This window comes from Pseudorasbora parva, chromosome 8 (assembly GCF_024679245.1).
Source record: "Pseudorasbora parva isolate DD20220531a chromosome 8, ASM2467924v1, whole genome shotgun sequence".
Taxonomy (NCBI): Eukaryota; Metazoa; Chordata; class Actinopteri; order Cypriniformes; family Gobionidae; genus Pseudorasbora; species Pseudorasbora parva.
The window spans coordinates 46992941-47012940 of NC_090179.1; the positions used below are offsets into that span (position 1 = coordinate 46992941).

Genomic DNA, 20000 nt, shown 5'->3' on the forward strand with positions numbered 1-20000 from the left:
GTGTGTGTGTGTGTGTGTGTGTGTGTGTGTGTGTGTGTGTGTGTGTGTGTGTGTGTGTGTGTGTGTGTGTGTGTGTTTATATACACGTATATTATTCTAATGTGTTCATGATATGTGAAGATTGCAGAAGTTGGATTCTGTGGGATTTATTTTGGTATGTCTTAAAGCCGATTCTCAGGCCTTTTGTTCCTGAAAATGTCTCATACATGAGTGAATACAGTTTAAATGACCATATATACCCAAAATATAAGACGACCCTGAATATATGACGCCGCCTGCCCCCATTTTCCAGCCTTATTTTTGTGGAAAAAATTGTTTTTTAACAGAAAATCATTTTATTTGAAAATTCGGTAACACTTTATTTTAAGGTTCAGTTATTAACTATTAGCTAGTGTCTTATGATCATGCATATTACTATGATATTGTCTGTTTATGAGCACTTCTAAAGCTCATATTAATGCCTTATTCTGCATGAGCTTATTCTACATCCCTTAATCCGACCCAATACCTAAACTTAAACGCTACAAAAACTACCTTACTAACTATTAATAAGCAGTAAATTAGGAGATTATTGAGGGAGAAGTTGTAGTTAATAGTGAATATGTGTTCCCCATACTAAAGTGTTACCGCAATTTTTAAAAACATTTTAACACTATTTATTAAATATTTGGATTAATTTGTCACAAAATAAAGTGCACTCTGTTAATGAGTTCAGAAATGAATGAATGAGTGACAAAAATGAATAACCTTTTCAGAAAAATACAATAATTATGTAGGCCTGTGTAATTGTGGTTCTGTGAAGATAGATAGAAAATAAGCCTCTGCTTTTAATCAAACACATCTGACATTAAAGTCTTGAAACAAACCAAACTGTGGGGTTGCAATGAGAACAGCAGTGCAAATTCTGGCGGCATAAATTTATTTAATTCATAACACTGTTGCTAATATCGTAGCCTATTGTGTTGGCACCCTCTACTATTTCTGCTTTCTCTCTTTCCCCCCATGAATATAAGACGATCAGCCTATTTTTAGGACACAAACCTCGTCTTATATTCAGGTATAAGCACTTATCAGGAAATTAGGGGAGGGCATATAAAATATCAGATATCCAAGTTAACGAAAACATGTTCTAAGAACCTTTAAAGAACACTGCTGCGATCTTTAGCATCCTTGCTACCACGCTTGTCTACCACGCCAGAGATCCCAAGTTGTATTCTCACTCGGAGCGGGTCAAATAGGACTGGTTAAATCTGGTGTCGTGACCCGGATTGGAGTGAGGTTTAGGGAGGGATACGTAGGTCAGTTTGTCTGGCTATCACCAGATCAAGCTCAATTTAAGTTTGAACATTGGTCTGGGGAGTCTTGAGGGAGCCAAGAGGTGTGATAAACGGGCATAGTTTGAATGAATGTACGCAATTGGATGGTCCTTCAACCAATCAGAGCACAAGAGGCGTGATCAACGGGCATAGTTTGAATGAATATACGCATTTGGATAGTCCTTCAACCAATCAGAGCACAAGAGGCGTGATCAACGGGCATAGTTTGAATGAATATACGCATTTGGATAGTCCTTCAACCAATCAGAGCACAAGAGGCGTGATCAACGGGCAATGATCCATCATTTCTCTATCCGTCATCGTGTTAAATCCGCCAATAGCGTGCCAAGTCAATAAGCCAGTCTGTGATTGGTTCCCACAAAAGTGTATCAGAACCAGTAGATGAATGTATAGGTTTCCAGACTGAGTTGCCGGGCGAAATCAAATCAGACAGATCAGGTTGGGTTTACCCAGTCTATAGGCCAGTAAGAGCTGTGTATGTAAACCTCACTCCCCAGGCCTTAAAGGGATAGTTCAACCAAAAATGAAAATGTAATGTTCGTCTGCTTACCCCCAGGGCATCCAACATGTAGGTGTGTTTGTTTCTTCAGTAGAAAACAAATGAAGATTTTTAACTCAACCTTTGCTTGTATAATGCATGCCAATGGGGTTTTTATATGAGAGCCACTATGAGAGTAAAACACACAGACATACGAATCCATATTAAACCCTGCGGCTCGTGATGATACATTGATGTCTTAAAACACGAAACGATCGGTTTCTGTGAGAAACACAACAGTATTTGTTATTTTTTTACCTCATAGCAGACAACTCTTATCTAGTGTTTCCATCCGTCATTACTTCCATCGAAGAAGGTCAAAACCCGGTGCAATAATATATATATATATCGATGCCTCATTAGTGCGTGCATGGATCTATCGAATGAGGCATCTATGTAAACATTTCTAGGATCACGCCTGGCTTGCTCAGTTGGGGACACTAAAATTATGATGAAGTTATTCAAATAAATATACAAATAAAATTAATGAATTAGGTCTTATTTAATTCTGTAAACTATAATACTGATCTGCCAACATTGTCTCTCTATGATAAATTAAAATAAGCTGATAACATCACTGTTTTCTCCAGACTGACTGTACAGCTAAATCTAATTCTGTTGCAATATTGTCCTGTTTAACACTGAAGCTGCTTTGAAACAATCAGAATTGTAAAAGCGCAATAAAAATAAAGTTGATTTATTGATTGATTGATTGATTGATTGATTGATTGATTGATTGATTGATTGATTGATTGATTGATTGATTGATTGATTGATTGATTGATTGATTGATTGATTGATTGATTGATTGATTGATTGATTGATAGTGTATCTGTTAGCGCTTTTGCCTACCACGCCGCAAGTTAAAATCCCACTCGGAGTGGGTTAAATAAGACTAGTTACATTTGGTGCCATGACCCGGATGAGAGGGTTAGGCGGCAGTGGCTCAGTGGTTCACGAAGGTTGTCTACAAACCGGAAGATTGTTGGTCCAATCCCCAGTTCCACCTGACCAAGTGTCGAGATGTCCATGAGCAAGACACCAAACCCCAGCTGCTCCTGTCGAGCTGCATGAGCCTTACATGGCTGACACCGCCGTTGGTGTATGAATGGGTGAATGTGAGGCAAAATGTAAAGTGTTTTGGATGGTCAATGGGTCTGTTGAAAGCGTTATATAAATGCAGTCCTTTTACAATTTTTTAGGGCGGAAGACATATGCCACTAAGAGCTGTGTGTGGGATTGCTAATCCCTTGGCATTAATAGGCTTGTTAATGGATATGGTCTTTAGCGTCCTTGTTAGCGTGCCCACCTACCACATCAGAGACCCTGGTTCGAACCCCAGTCGCAGCAGGTTGAGCAAGACTAGTTACATTTGGTGCCGTGACCCGAATGGGAGTGAGTTTTAATGGGGTGAGTGTAACTTACGTAGGCCAGTAAGAACTGTCTGTAAACCACACTTTCCTGACCTAAAGAGGCTTGGTAATGGCTGTGGTCTTTAGCATCCTTGTTAGCATATCCGGCTACCACATCAGAGACCCCAAGTTAGATTCCCACTCAGACCGGGTCGAGTAGGACTGGTTACATTTGGTGCCGTGACCCAGAGGAGAGTGAGGTTTAGGGAGGGAGACGTAGGCCCGTAAGAGCTGTGTGTGTTAACCTCACTCCCCTGGCATTAAAAGGATTGTTACTGGTTTGCGGTCTTTTGCGTCCTTGTTAACATGCCCGTCTACCATGCCGGAGAACCCTGTTTGATTCCCACTCGGAGTGGGTTAGGTAAGACTGGTTACATTTGGTGCCGTGACCCGGATAGGAGTGAGGTTTAGGGGGGTGAGGTGTGTGTGTAAACCTCACTCCCCTGGCCTCAAGAAGCTTGATAGTGGCTGCGGTCTTCAGTGTCTTTGTTAGCATGCCTGCCTACACATCAGAGACCCTGGTTCGAATCCCACTCGGAGTGGGCTGAGTAAGACTAGTTACTTTTGGTGACCTGTGTAAAAACCTGTCACCCAGATGGGAGTGAGGTTTTAGGGGTGAGTGTAACTTACGTAGGCCAGTAAGAGCTGTGTTTGTAAACCTCACTTCCCTAACCTTAAGAAGCTTGTTACATTTTTTCTCAGTTGCTTTGGTGCATTTCTTACATCACTGTTTACATTTGCACAACAGTTAGTTCAACCTCTACAACATTTAGTCATTTGTGCTCATCATAGCAGCAGTTTGTCATTCCTTCAAACAAATTGCAAAAGCTTTTGGACATGCATCAGTTGCTTTCATACAACTCTCTGCTGTTTTATAACATTATAATTTGACTGTCATTTCAGTCAAAATTAACTATACTTGTGAACGCTGAATAGTCATTCCATATAAAACTAACAGTCCTTATTTCATTTCTTGAGTCATTACATACAAAAATGTTGAACTTGTTGTCAAAATCAGTCCACACTCTAAAAAATGCTGGGTTAAAAACAACCCAAGTTGGGTTTGAAATGGACAAACCCAGAAATTGGGTTGTTTGAACCCTAGTAAATGGAGCCATTCAAACAACCCAATTTCTGGGTTTGTCAATTTTCAACCCAACTTGGGTTGTTTTTAACCTAGCATTTTTTTAGAGTGCAGCAAATTTTACACATTAAAAAAAAAAAAAAATGTTTCCTTAAAATGTCTCAAAATGTCTCTCAGCTGAATCTCAACTTTCACTGATGAGAAGGGGTGTGTGAAGCATTAGTAGTATGTATGATGTATGTTCAGTGCAATATTAAGTATAACACACAGTTCTTCCGAAAGGGAGTTTATGTTTGTTGTAAATAAGTGTGTATTTTTTCTTTTGCACAATGCTGTGAACAAATTAGAATTGCAAAGAGCATATGCCGTAAAAATGTGACAAATACATATCCAATGTCTTGTACTCAGTTACCTCACTAAATACAGTAATGTGTAACTTTACTTTATTTTTCAAATGGCTGTGCAAATAGTATAAACACTGCTATTCTTACTTAGTATTTTTGTCTTGTTTCTAGTCCAAACATCTAAAAATTCTTAAAACAAGAAGTATTTACTAGACACGCAAAAGTTATTGTCTTGTTTTGGGAAAAATAACTCAAAATGAAGAGAGTTTTTGCTTAAAATATAATAGATATTTTGACTAGAAACAAGACAAAAATACTAAGAAAGGCATTTTTTGCAGTGTAGCGCTGCCACCAAGATCTGACTTTGTTTGCATTGGAAAATATTGTCATAATGAAAACATGATAAATCCATTTTCATAAAAATGGTGTCAGGACTTTTCATCTTGATGACTCTGACACTTTCATTGACATGAACACTTGCTTTTGAGGAATGAGCTCCATTTTGAGCCAATGACACGCTTTTACAGGTTATCAACTACACTGCAAAAAATGCTTTTCTTACAATGTATGTTTGTCTCGTTTCTAGTCAAAATATCTAAAAATTCTTACATTAAGAAACATTTACTAGACAAGTACAAATTATTGTCTTGTTTTGGGAACAAATAACTGAAAATTAAGAGAGTTTTTGCTTAAAATAAGCGAAATAATCTGCCAATGGGGTGAGAAAAATAATCTTGTTTTCTGTTTGAATTAAGATTATTTTTCTCACCCCATTGGCAGATTATTTATCTTATTTTAATCAAAAACTCTCTTCATTTTGAGTTATTTTTCCCAAAACAAGACACTTACTTTTGCTTGTCTAGTAAATACTTCTTGTTTTAAGAATTTTTAGATATTTTGACTAGAAACAAGACAAAAATACTAAGAAAAGCATTTTTTTGCAGTGTAGGTTTTGCAGTTTATACTAATTGTTTTGAGAACTGCATTAACTATTGTGCAAATGTAAAAAGTGATGTGAGAAAAACTGTAATAGCTGGGGTCTTTAGCATCCTTTTAGCACATCTGCCTTCCATGCCAGAGACCCAAAGTTGGAATTAGGGGAGTTTAACACTTTATATTTCATATTATTCATATTTTATATGTCCTTCCCGATATTCTGATTAGCTCTCAACAAATATGGGGTTATCAATTTATGAATTTAAAGATGGCAACATCCAGAGCTGGACAGTAACTGATTACATTTACTCGAGTCCTGTACTGAAGTTCACTGTTTGAGTCTCTGTGCTTTACTGGAGTATTATTTTTTCTGTAAACTTCTGACTTTAACTTCACTCCATCTGAAAGACAAATATCGTCCTCTTTACTCCACTACATTTCTATCAAGGTCCTCGAAGTGGAAAGTCGTTTCTGTCGCAGCTCTGAAAGTCAGTGATGATTTTTTTCTTCTTTAAAAGGTGTTTGGGTTTTTGCAGAAAGCCTTTCAGGAATCACTCTTGTAGAGTCTCGTGAAGTTCAATGATTTCACAGCATTTATTAAACACTGATTTATAGTTTAGAGCAAAATGGAAGAAGACGGATGTCCAAATGCTCATTTAGTGGAGGATTCACATAAACAAAGTTGATTCTGTCTTCAGTGAAGGTGAACAGTGTGAGAATATCAGATGTGTATCAGTGTATTGGATCCGTGCATTCGGCCTTAAAGTGACAGCAGCTTTGTAACTTTTCTACAAGTATTTAAATGAGTTTAAGTTAGTCGTCTGCTAGTGTGTCAGATGGAGCGTCACTGACTGGCTTAAACCATGATGGCATAATGTGCATTTATACAACTATAATACAATAATGCGGCGACATAAAGAAGGACATTTACTTTTGATACTTAAGAACTTTTAAAAACTAATACTTCTGTACTTTTACTCCAGTAAAAATCTGTTTTTACAACTTTCACTTGTAACAGAGTAATATTTCACCAGCTGTAATGTTACTTTTACTCAAGTAATGAAGTTGTGTATTAGTCCACCTCTGGCAATATCCGAAATCCTTGTCGTTGTGCGGACATTTTTGGTCCCCATGAGGGTACAAGCTTAAAAATCAGACTGAGTTATGTTTTGTTTTTAAATGTAAACATGCAGAAAGTTCTGTGTGATAGAGTAAAGGTAGAGAATATACAGTTTGTACAAAATAATAACCATTATGTCTAAGGAGAGTCCCCATAAAACATAAAAACTCAATGTGTGTTTGTGTTTGTGTGTGTGTTTTCAGGCACGTAACAAACAGACTGGGGACTTGGCAGCCATTAAAATCATCAAAATGGAGCCTGGTAAGACCAGCACTGACCACTAAACCGTCCAGTATCACAATTATATTCTGAAATGTCTAATAAGGGGTAATAAGGAGTCTCAAACTCGGTTTCTGGAGGGCCACAGCTCTAAAGAGTTTAGCTCCAACCCTAATTACACCGCAAAAATGCTTTTCTTACTCAGTATTTTTGTCTTGTTTCTAGTCTAAATATCGAAGCATTCTTACATTAAGAAACATTTACTTGACAAGTAAAAAAAAATTGTCGTTTTGGGGAAAATAACTCTAAATGAAGAGAGTTTTGCTAAAAATAAGATAAATAATCTGCCAATGGGGTGAGAAAAATAATGTTGTTTTAAGATTAATTTTGAGTTATTTTCCCCCAAAACAAGACAATCATTTGTTCTTGTCTAGTAAATACTTCTTGTTTTAAGAATTTTTAGATGTTTGGACTAGAAACAAGACAAAAATACTGAGTAAGAAGAGCATTTTTTTCAGTGTAATTAGGGTTGGAGCTGGTTTGGAGCCAATGGCCCCCCAAAATCTGGGTGTTTTAAATCACGTCAAACATTATTTCCCGCTCACACTCTGTCTGTTTTTTCACAGAGGACGATTTCTCTGTCATCCAGCAAGAGATTGTGATGGTGAAGAGCTGTAAACACAGCAATATTGTGGCGTATCATGGCAGTTACATCAGGTGAGAGACTCTCACAGAGTTTACACTACACTCTAAAAAATGCTGGGTTGTTTTAACCCAATGTTGGGTCAAATATGGACTAACCCAGCAATTGGGTTGTTTTTTTAACCCAGCGATTTGGTTGTTTTAACCCTGCGTTTGGGTTAAATATTTGCTTAAGACAACCCAATCGCTGGGTTAAAACAACCCAATTGCTGGGTTAGTCCATATTTGACCCAACATTGGGTGTTTTATACCCAGAATTTTTTAGAGTGTACACTGGAAACAACAAGGAATTGTTGGGAAATTACGATATGATGCATTCAGATGTTTAAGTTCTCTTAACTATTGTCCTAAGTAACACTGCACTGCTTACAATTTGTTGAGCCGTGTCAAATGGTGTCTCCTCCGAATTGGCCTCACCGGTACGTCATGCTCAAAAACCCGTCTTCGGCGCAATAATTCCGATCTTTCATGTATTCATACTCTTGTGTAATCGACGCCCCATCCTAAATAAACCCGTCTCTTCCGTTATACCCTGAAATTCTGAATATTCCAATCTAATATGATTTCTGACCTATAAGGTTGTCAGAATAATAATCTTACACGGTGTGTTAATAGGCCAGAGGAGAACTGAGTCTGGTTTCTCTAAGGTTTATTTTTCTCCATCATGCCCTGATGGAGTTTCGGTTCCTTTGGTCGCCTTTGGCTTGGCTTGCTCAGTTGGGGACACTAACATTATGATCAGAGTTATTCTAATAAATATACAGATAAAATTTATGATTTAGGTTTTAATTAATTCTATAAACTATAATATTGATCTGCCAACATTGTCGCTATATGATAAATTAAAATAAGCTGATAACATCACTGTTTTCTCCAGTACGACTGTACAGCCAAATCTAATTTTGATGCAATATTGTCCTGTTTAACACTGTGAAGCTGCTTTGACACAATCGTGATTGTAAAAGCGCTATATAAATAAAGTTGATTGATTGATTGATTGTGTTACAGTGTAATTATACATTTAAGTACTGAGTAATATTAATTAACTACATGCACTTACTATACGGTTAGGGTTAAGATGAGGGTTTGTTTTAGGTTTAGTTGCAATTATGCATCATTTATTACTACAGTAACTTCATATAACAAGGACCCTGCACTGCAAAAAATGCTCTTCTTACTCAGTATTTTTGTCTTGTTTCTAGTCCAAACATCTAAAAATTCTTACAACAAGAAGTATTTACTAGACAAGCTAAAGTAATTGTCTTGTTTTTGGGAAAAATAACTCTAAATGAAGAGAGTTTCTGCTTAAAATAAGATAAATAATCTGCCAATGGGGTGAGAAAAATAATCTTGTTTTCTGTTTGAATTAAGATTATTTTTCTCACCCCATTGGCAGATTATTTATCTTATTTTAAGCAAAAACTCTCTTCATTTTGAGTTATTTTTCCCCAAAACAAGACAATTACTTTTACTTGTCTAGTAAATACTTCTTGTTTTAAGAATTTTTTGATATTTTGACTAGAAACAAGACAAAAATACTGAGTAAGAAGAGCATTTTTAGCAGTGTGGGTTTCACTTCATTTTAAGGTTTCATTGTTACAAGATAATTATATATTTAAGTACTGAGTAATATTAATTAACAGCATGTACTTACAGTAAGTTTGCAGTAGGATTAGGGTTTGGTTGAGGGAATGTAATTGCGCATAATTCACTGTTATTACTATAGTAAATACATGTAACAATGAAACTGTAAAATAAAGTGTTAGCCGGCAACACTTTAGTATGGGGAACACATATTCACTATTAACTCCGACTTTTCCCTCAATAAACTCCTAATTTACTGCTTATTAATAGTTAGTAAGGTAGTTTTTGTAGCGTTTAAGTTTAGGTATTGGGTCGGATTAAGGGATGTAGAATAAGCTCATGCAGAATAAGGCATTAATATGAGCTTTATAAGTGCTAATAAACAGACGATATCATAGTAATATGCATGATCATAAGCAACTAGTTAATAGTTAATAACTGAACCTTAAAATAAAGTGTTACCGTGTTACCTTAACACTTTAAACAGTCGCTTGTACTAATTTCTTAATTCTTAGGTTACTTTTTCGAAACTCTTCAGACAGTGATCACAGCATCAGACTATGTGAGCTAAACTGTGGATTATTATTATTGCTTTAGCGCAAAAAACATTCAACAACAAAATCTTTCAATTTTCATTAACTATTTTCTCACTCAAAAAACCCCCCCATCAAATCTCCAGTTTGCATGTTTACACACTCTTTTCATACTTATTGTTTTAGTGAAGAGTTTTGAAAAAGTGCCCTAAGTACTGAGAAATGTGTCCTATAGCAATTGTAAAAAAAACTGTAAAGATCAGATAACAAACATTGTTTTAATGTCACTTGAAGAACGTAGTATCTTTTTAATTAACCCTAAATGAACCTTTTAAATGAAGACAGAGACGGATGTCGTGTAAATGATAAACTGTGTTGTAGGATGAATAAACTGTGGATCTGTATGGAGTACTGCGGTGGAGGATCTCTGCAGGACATTTATCACGGTAAAGAGGATCTGTCATCTCACACACACACACACACACACACACACACACACACACACACACACACACACACACACACACACACACACACACACACACACACTCATGTTTGTTTTTGTGACATATGGGGACATTCCATAGGCGTGATGGTTTTATACTGTACAAACCGTATTTACTATCCCCTTACACTGCCCCTAAACCTACCCATCACACACACACACACACACACACACAGAGGAAACATTCTGCATTTTTACTTTCTCATAAAAACTCCTCCTGTGTGATTTATAAGCCTTTTGAAAAGTGGGGCCATGGGTAATGTCCTCATATTTCACCCTCTCCTGTAATACCTGTGTCATACCCATGGCATTATACACATTTGTGTCCTCATATGTCACAAAAACATGCCCACACACACACTCACACACACACACACACACACACACACACACACACACACACACACACACACACACACACACACACACACACACAAACACACACACACGTCTTAACTCAGTGACTTGGTTTCCTGTTTTTAATGTCATAAAAATATCTTCAACCTTTAAAATTCTTTGAAACTTCCCTGTCTAAAAACAGCACCCATGAAAAGTGTGTGTGTGTGTGTGTGTGTGTGTGTGTGTGTGTGTGTGTGTGTGTGTGTGTGTGTGTGTGTGTGTGTGTGTGTGTGTGTGTGTGTGTGTGTGTGTGTGTGTGTGTGTGTATTTTGAGCTTCCTCTTCATTTATCTGTCTCTGTGTCTGTTAGTGACCGGTCCGCTCTCAGAGCAGCAGATCGCTTATGTCTGTCGAGAGATGCTGCAGGTGAAATGCATTTAAAATGCTCACTTCAAATCAAATAATTATAACCAAACGCAATTATTTTAAGTCATTCACACCTTATATCTTTCTCCGCCAGGGTCTTGATTATCTTCACGGGCAGAAGAAGATCCACAGAGATATCAAGGTAAGTCTCCTCACACTCTTTAACAAGCAAACAGTTCTCAAACAGCAAACTATTCCAGTTATTCTGAGTTTGTGTTTTTCAGGGTGCAAATATTCTTCTGAATGATCATGGAGAAGTGAAACTAGGTTCGTAGAACTACTAAAAACCATTAAACCTGCATCACTCAATCCGTCTATCTGCCTAACACTCTCTCTCTCTCTCTCTCTCTCTCTCTCTCTCTCTCTCTCTCTCTCTCTCTCTCTCTCTCTCTCTCTCTCTCGCTGTTTTTAGCGGACTTTGGCATCTCGGCACAAATCACAGCCACTTTTGCTCGTCGAATGTCATTTATTGGGACGCCGTATTGGTGAGATCTGTTTTCTTTCTGGCTTATTTTCTGACTGTAGTCCAAATTTCTGTAGCTCACAGTAACATTTAGCTCCTAATGCACCCTCTGTTGGTCATATAATAAGCGTTGGCCATTTCATTTTGGTTATTCTATGGTCACATAACATTGTTACAAAGAGGACATTAACAGAACATGGTCCTCTGTTGGTCATATAATGACATTTGTTATATGACTTTAGGGGGACGTTGTAAATGTAGTGTAGAGGGAACGTCCTATATTAATAGTTCCCTAAACTTTCCTAGAATGTCCTGAATGTTCCTTGAAGGTCCGCCAAATAATATCCCCTGTATCTTTAAAGGATTTCAAATCTTGACCGTCTCTGATTATTCTGGGAACGGTAACAGGCGATGTCCTTGACACCAGTGAAGACATTGAGAATGTTCTGGAAACATCAAATTTCCAAATAAAATGCGGTCCCCTAAACATTCAGAGAACGTCCTGAATGTTCCCTAAAGGTCCGCCAAATAACGTCCCCGAACCCTTTAAAGAACTCCACACATTGATCTTCTCCGATTATTCTGGGAACGTTACCAGGTGATGTCCTTGACATCTGTGAGAACATTGAGAACATTCAGGCAATGTAAAATTTCCAAATAAAATATGGTCCCATCTCCGAACCCTTTAAAGAACTCCACACCTTGACCATCTCGAAACATTCTGGGAACATTACCAGGCAACATCCTTGACACCAATGAGAATGTTGAGAACGTTCTGGAAACATCAAATTTCCAAGTAAAATGTGGTCCCCTACACATTCCGAAATTGTCCTGAATGTTCCTTAAAGGTCCTCCAAATAACGTCCCCCCAACCCTTTAAAGAACTTTCACATCTTGACCATCTTCGAACATTCTGGGAACATTACCAGGCGACGTCCATGACACCAGTGGGGACGTTCTAAAAACATTCTGGGAATATCAAATTTCCAATTAAAATTTGATCCCCTAAACATTCAGAGAACGTCCTTACTGTTCCCTAATGGTCCGCCAAATAACGTCCCCCAACCCTTTAAAGAACTCCACATCTTTATTGTCTCTGATTAATCTGGGAACGCTACCAGGCGACGTCCTTGACACCAGTGAGGACATTGACAATTTTCTGGAAACATCAAATTTCAAAATAAAATGTGGTCCCCTACACATTCCAAGAATGTCCTGAATATTCCCTAAAGGTCCGGCAAATAACGTCCCCCGAACCCCTTTTTAAGATCTTGACCATCTCTGATTATTCTGGGAATGTTACCAGGTGATGTCCTTGACACCAGTGGGGATATTGTGAGAACATTCAGGGAACATCACATTTCCAAATAGAGTATGGTCCCCTAAACATTAAGAGAATGTCCTGAGGTCCGCCAAATAAAGTCCCGAAACTTTTAATGAACTCCACATCTTGACCGTCGCTGATTAATCTGGGAACGCTAACAGGTGATGTCCTTGACACCAATGAGAACATTGAGAACATTCAGGGAATGTCAAATTTCCAAATGGCATATGGTCCCATTTCCGAAACCTTTAATGAACTCCACATCTTGACCATCGCTGATTAATCTGGGAATGCTAACAGGTGATGTCCTTGACACCAATGAGAACATTGAGAACATTCAGGGAATGTCAAATTTCCAAATGGCATATGGTCCCTTTTCCGAAACCTTTAAAGAACTCCACATCTTGACCGTTTTGGATTATTCTGGGAACGTTACCAGGCGACACCCTTGATACCAGTAGGGATGTTCGGAGAAAGTTCTGTGAACATCAAATTTCCAAATAATTTGGTCCCCTAAACATTCTGAGAACGTCGTAAATTTTCCGTGAAGGCCCGTCAAATAACGTCCCTGAACCCTTTAAAGAACTCCACATCTTGACTATCTCGGAACATTCTGGGAACGTTACCAGGCGACTTCCTTGACACCAGTGAGGACATTGAGAATGTTCTGGAAACATCAAATTTCCAAATAAAATATGGTCCCCTAAACATTCAGAGAATGTCCTGAATATTCCCTAAAGGTCCGGCAAATAACGTCCCCCGAAATCTTTAAAGAACGCCACATCTTGACCATCTCTGATTATTCTGGGAACATTACCAGGCGACTTCCTTGACAACATTGAGGATGTTCTGAGAACGTTCTGTGAACATTACATTTCCAAATAAAATATGGTCCCCTAAACATTCCGTAACCGTCCTAAAGGTTCCCTAAGGTTCTCAGTCGTGAGTGTGTGTTTTTCCACAGGATGGCTCCAGAAGTGGCCGCGGTGGAGATTAAAGGCGGATATAATGAGCTGTGTGACATTTGGTCTGTGGGAATCACAGCGATCGAGCTTGCAGAACTACAGCCACCCCTGTTTGATGTACATCCACTTAGGTGAACAAAACACACACACACACACACACACACACACACACACACACACACACACACACACACACACACACACACAGGCTGATGAATGCACTCATAGCTGATGAACTCTGCAACACTGACACAGTTATTGAACTGAACTGAACCAACATTGAACTGGATTGATCTGAATAATGACATTATGGTCTTCTGTAGAGCTCCAAATTGAAGTCTCTTTATAATCGCTGAACTCTGCAACACTGTTATTGCTTATGGTCTTCTCTGGTTCCTCAGAGTTTTGTTCCTCATGTCCAAGAGCGGCTATCAGCCTCCCAAACTCAAAGACAAATCCAAATGGTGAGAGTCTGAGGTTTCCTGTTGTAAAGCATCGATCGCTCAGCCAAACGAATTCGCTCACGACTGCTCTTATTGCAGGTCCACCATGTTCTACAGCTTTGTGAAGTCCATGCTGATCAGGAACCCAAAGAAGAGACCCGGCGCCAAGAAGATGCTGACGGTATGTTTGCCAGCTGTGTGTGTGTGTGCGTGTGTGTGCGTGTGTGTGTGTGTGTGTGTGTGTGTGTGCATAGGCGCCGATACTGTGGGTGCTCCGGGGCTCGAGCACCCACGGAAAATATCGAGCACCCACGTGTGCCAGACTGCCAGTCAGGGACGGATTGGCAATCTGTGCGTTCTGGAAAAGTCCAGAACGGCCGTCCAACCGAGGGCCATCGGCCAAAAAACCCCAAAAAGTATAATAACTGTCGCGATACTCAATGATAATAAAATAATGAGCTCGATCATTTTTCCGGCCGCGATAATTTCCATTTGCATGCTTGTTTGTTTTCGATGTTTCTCTCGCTGACGGAGCGCGCGCCTCGTCCGTTTGGGGAGATGTTTAAACTCGACGCGCCGTGATGAGACGTCAGGCTCGGCCAGATTCGTCTGGATCTCGTGCTTCTTCGGTTGCGGAGCCGCAGGCAAAGTTAAAAGATTTGACGGGCACACAGCCAAGCGAAACGGGGTCTCGCGCACTCCAGGTTTTTGCAGCGCGCACCCTCGCGCTCGTGCGGACGCGTATAACAGGACGCGAGTATAACAAGGCAAACCTACACTGATGTTGGCAGTTTGATAAATGCAAGTTAATTCTTCAGTTCAATGTTTGTGTGCTAAAAAGGGCAATAAGTTCCTGTAGAGATACATATTCTCTTTTTTTGACAAATAAAGGCATGTCATCAATGTCTTCTCTCTAGCTGTATCAAAATCTCACCTAGCTTTCCTCAGAGATGGTCAAGTTTTGTGCATGATTACATGATATATTTGTCTGTATTTGTGAGAATTGGCGCTGTCCTGATATGAAAGAGATGCTACTTTACGGCTTTATTATCAATTAAATAGGTGTGTGTGTTCGTGTCGGCCGCTGTCCATTTCCTAAGGTTCTGAAATGCAAAAAATGTTTGACCAATTTTTTTAGGTCTTTCTTTAAAGGCCGTGTGCGCCAATGAGCACCCACGGAGGAAAACATAAATCGGCGCCTATGTGTGTGTGTGTGTGTGTGTGTGTGTGTGTGTGTGTGTGTGTGTGTGTGTGTGTGTGTTGACACACGCTTGTGTATTCATCTGAACTCGTTTCTTGTCTTCTTCCAGCACTTGTTTGTAACGCAGCCGACTTTGAGACAGGAATTAACCCTCGAACTACTGGACAAACTCAAAAACCCTGAGAAACTTAAAGTCTGCTTACATACAGATGACGAGGATTTGGAGGTACACACACACACACACACACACACACACACACACACACACACACACACACACACACACACACTCAATCTCTCACATACTGTATAGTCTCATGGGCTTCCATAGGACTACGATACACACGAAGGCCAATCAAGTCTCCTTATATATTGTGTGAGTAACACTTAAATTCATATCCGATTCTCACACAAACCTTGTCTGTGGCTGATTGTAATGGAGGACACAACACATACTTTAATGCCAAGTGTGTTTAATCTGAAGGGTTTTCAACATCCAGGCAATATAAATCCAAGAGACAAACGATTGCATGTTTGTTTCCGAATGCTCTAAGCTAAGAAATGCTTATAAACTTTCGTAAACCCAGCCACTTGTAATCATAATGAGAGCATTCAAACTGCAATATTCAACATATACACTGATCAGGCATAACATTATGACCACACTGATGATCTCTTGATCACGGCTCCTGTTAGTGGGTGGGATATATTAGGCAGCAAGTGAACATTTAGTCCTCAGAGTTGATGTGTGTGAAGCAGGAGAAATGGGCAAGCGTAAGGATTTGAGCGAGTTTGGCCAGATTGTGACGGCTAGACGACTGGGTCAGAGCATCTCCAGAACTGCAGCTCTTGTGGGCTGTTCCCGGTCTGCAGTGGTCAGTATCTATCAAAAGTGCTCCAAGGAAGGACCAGTGGAGAACCGGCCACAGGGTCATGGGCGGCCAAGGCTCATTGATGCACGTGGGGAGCGAAGACTGGCCCGTGGGGTCCGATCAAACAGACGAGCTACTGGAGCTCAAACTGCTCCAGAAGTTAATGCTGGTTCTGATAGAAAGCTGTCAGAATACACAGAGCAGCTCAGTTTACCTGAGGAACACACGGCTCCAGGATGCACTATGGGAAGAAGGCGAGCCGGCGGAGGCAGTGTGATGCTTTGGCCAATGTTCTGCTGGGAAACCTTGGGTCCTCCATCCATGTGGATGTTCCTTTGACACGCTCCACCTACCTAAGCATTGCTGAGACCATGTTCAGCCTTTGATGGAAACGGTATTCTGGTGGCTGTGGCTCTTCCAGCAGGATAATGCTCCTGACACAAAGCACAAATGCTTCAGGAATGGTTTGAGGAGCACAACGACCAGTTTGAGGCGTCGACTCGGCCTCCAGATTCCCCAGATCTCAATCCAATCGAGCATCTGTGGGATGAGCCGGACAAACAAGTCCGATCCATGGAGGCCCCGCCTCACAACTTACAGGACTTAAATGATCTGCTGCTAACATCTTAGTGCCGGATACCACAGCACACCTTCAGGGGTCGAGTGGAGTCCATCAGACGGGTCAGCAAAACGGGGACCGACACAATATTAGAAAGGTGGTCATAATGTTATGCCTGATCGGTGTATAGCAACTGCAAAGTGTCCAATGTGTAAACGGTTTCACAGATTAGGCTTAAAGGGATAGCGTATCCAAAAATGAAAATTACCCCATTATTTACTGTCCGTCAACTTGTGTGTGTGTGTTGTGTGTGTGTGTGTGTGTGTGTGTGTGTGTGTGTGTGTGTGTGTGTGTGTGTGTGTGTGTGTGTGTGTGTGTGTGTGTGTGTGTGTGTGTGTGTGTGTCTGTGTGTGTGTGTGATATTTTTCCTGTCTGTCGGTCTTTAGGTCGTTGTACCGCAATCCCTCAGAAGAATTCACTCAATCAACAGACACAACCGGGCAGAGAGAACGAACTCGGACATCAGCTGTAAGTGTGTGTGTGTGTGTGTGTGTGTGTGTGTGTGTGTGTGTGTGTGTGTGTGTGTGTGTCATTGTAACTCTGATTTCTGTGTTTTCAGTGGAACAGATTTACACACAGAGGCCAGTCGCTGACAGACGAGAGTCTCCAGAAGCAACGGTAAGTGTGTGTGTGTGTGTGTGTGTGTGTGTGTGTGTGTGTGTGTGTGTTTAGATCAGTTGATTAAAGTCGTTGAGCTCTATATGCATGCTCTTTGTAAGATACACACATTTAAAAATGTACAGTTTTTCTCTTTTAGAACATCACTTTATTCGCAAATGTTTTTGTCCAATCTGAAGCTTTCTAGAACGTGTTCATGGCTGTGATTTAAACACACTAGCTGTGGCATAAATTCACACACCCCTTGCGGAATAAAAAACATTAAGAGGGATTATAAAAATGTATTTTTTTAAAGGGTTAGTTCAGCCAGAAATGTAAATAGTGTGATTAATTCCTCCTGTGGTTGGCCAGCCGTCAGACCTCCGCTCATCTTCACACACAGATGAAGATATTAGTGTTGAAATCCGACGGCTCAGAAAGGCCTTCATTGACACCAATGTCATTTCCTCTCTCAAGACCCATAAAGGCACTAAAGACGTCGCTACAAAGCCCATCTCACTACAGCGGCTCTACAATCATTGATGAAGAGGCCAGAATAGAGTTAGTGCGCAAAAACACTAAATAACGACTTATATAGTGATGGCCGATTTCAGAACAAAGCTTCGAACCATTATGAGTCAGTGAATCGATTCATGATTCAAACCGTTATGAGTCAGTGAATCGATTCATGATTCGTGATTTCAGCAGTTTAACAAGCGATCCGAATCATGAATCGATTCACTGACTCATAACGGTTCGAAGCTTTGTTTTGACTGCAAAAATGCTCTTCTTACTCAGTATTTTTGTCTTGTTTTTAGTCAAAATATAATAAAAATCTTACATTAAGAAAAATTTACTAGACAAGTAAAAATTATTGTCTTGTTTTGGGAAAAATAACTCTAAATGAAGAGAGTTTTTGCTTAAAATAAGATAAATAATCTTGTTTTCTGTTTGAATTAAGATTATTTTTCTCACCCCATTGGCAGATTATTTATCTTATTTTAAGCAAAAACTCTCTTCATTTTGAGTTATTTTTCCCAAAACAAGATATTTACTTTTGCTTGTCTAGTAAATACTTCTTGTTGTAAGAATTTTTATATGTTTGGACTAGAAACAAGACAAAAATTACTGAGTAAAAAGAGCATTTTTGTAGTGAAAACAAAGCTTCAAACCATTATGAATCAGTGAATTGATTCATGATTTATGATTCGTAATTCGTCTCGTGATTTCAGCAGTTTAATAAGCGATCCGAATCATGAATCGATTCAAGAATCGTGATTCACCAAAGTCTCGTGATTTCAGCAGTTTGACATATACAATTATTATATGTATAATAATTAGGCTACATTTACGAGTAATCATTTGAAGCACACAGTGAAAATAGCCTGCCTTTAACCAAAATGACAGAATCTGGAATCGTAAATGTGTATGCAAGTGACACTACTTTTTTCCCAAACAGCTAGATTGTCTTGTCAGTAGTTTATAATAATTAGGCTACCTATACGAGCATTTCAAAATGTACATTTATGGTTTTAGCAGACACTTTTATCCAAAGCGACTTGAGGCGCACAGGAAGTGATCTGTCATGAAGAGACGAAGAAAGGCAAAAAGTACCCTAAATACAAAGATTTGGATATTGACTAAAAAAAGCTAGAATAGGGAAAAGAGAAAAATCGAGTAAGAAGAGTTAGATTTTTTTTTCTAAAGTAACGCATTTATAATTAATGTGAGTTAAGTGATGCTTTCCATAAAAAGTAACTAACAAAATGAGTTACTTTGTAGGGAATAACGATTCATGATTCGGATCGCTTGTTAAACTGCTGAAATCACAAATCATGAATCGATTCACTGACTCATAACGGTTAGAATCATGAATCGATTCACTGACTCATAACGGTTAGAATCATGAATCGATTCACTGACTCATAACGGTTAGAATCATGAATCGATTCACTGACTCATAACGGTTCAAATCATGAATCGATTCACTGACTTATAACGGTTTGAATCATGAATCGATTCACTGACTCATAACGGTTCGAATCATGAGTCGATTCACTGACTCATAACGGTTCGAATCATGAATCGATTCACTGACTCGTAACGGTTCGAAGCTTTGTTCTGAAATCGCCCATCACTATATAAGTCGTTATTTAGTGTTTTTTGCGCACTAACTCTATTCTGGCCTCTTCATCAATGATTGTAGAGCCGCTGTAGTGAGATGGGCTTTGTAATGAAGTCTTTAGTGCCTTTATGGGTCTTGAGAGAGGAAATGACATCGGATTTCAACACTAATATCTTCACAAATGTACATTTCGGGATGAACTAACCCTTTAAATTAAAGCATGTCACATGACCGCTGTTTTCGCTCTTGTGGTTGGTGTAGTTACGGCTGACCGGAGGCCTGCGGACGAATCCTGTGCTCCCCTACAGTAAAC

At 39.4% G+C, this 20000-nt stretch overlaps 1 protein-coding gene across 1 annotated transcript in view; it reads left to right on the plus strand.

Annotated features, from left to right (window-relative positions):
* LOC137084917 (mitogen-activated protein kinase kinase kinase kinase 5) overlaps positions 1-20000 on the plus strand; it is a 61555-nt gene that overhangs the window by 15528 nt on the left and 26027 nt on the right. Inside the window, exons 2-15 of the mRNA XM_067451467.1 lie at positions 6975-7032; positions 7617-7707; positions 10191-10255; positions 11023-11078; positions 11173-11220; positions 11303-11345; positions 11491-11563; positions 13830-13961; positions 14232-14294; positions 14373-14454; positions 15584-15700; positions 17352-17433; positions 17525-17583; positions 19949-20000. The exon at positions 19949-20000 is cut by the window's right edge and continues 10 nt beyond it. Of these exons, the coding sequence (XP_067307568.1) occupies positions 6975-7032; positions 7617-7707; positions 10191-10255; positions 11023-11078; positions 11173-11220; positions 11303-11345; positions 11491-11563; positions 13830-13961; positions 14232-14294; positions 14373-14454; positions 15584-15700; positions 17352-17433; positions 17525-17583; positions 19949-20000 (1021 nt within the window). The remainder of the gene's footprint in view (positions 1-6974; positions 7033-7616; positions 7708-10190; positions 10256-11022; positions 11079-11172; positions 11221-11302; positions 11346-11490; positions 11564-13829; positions 13962-14231; positions 14295-14372; positions 14455-15583; positions 15701-17351; positions 17434-17524; positions 17584-19948) is intronic.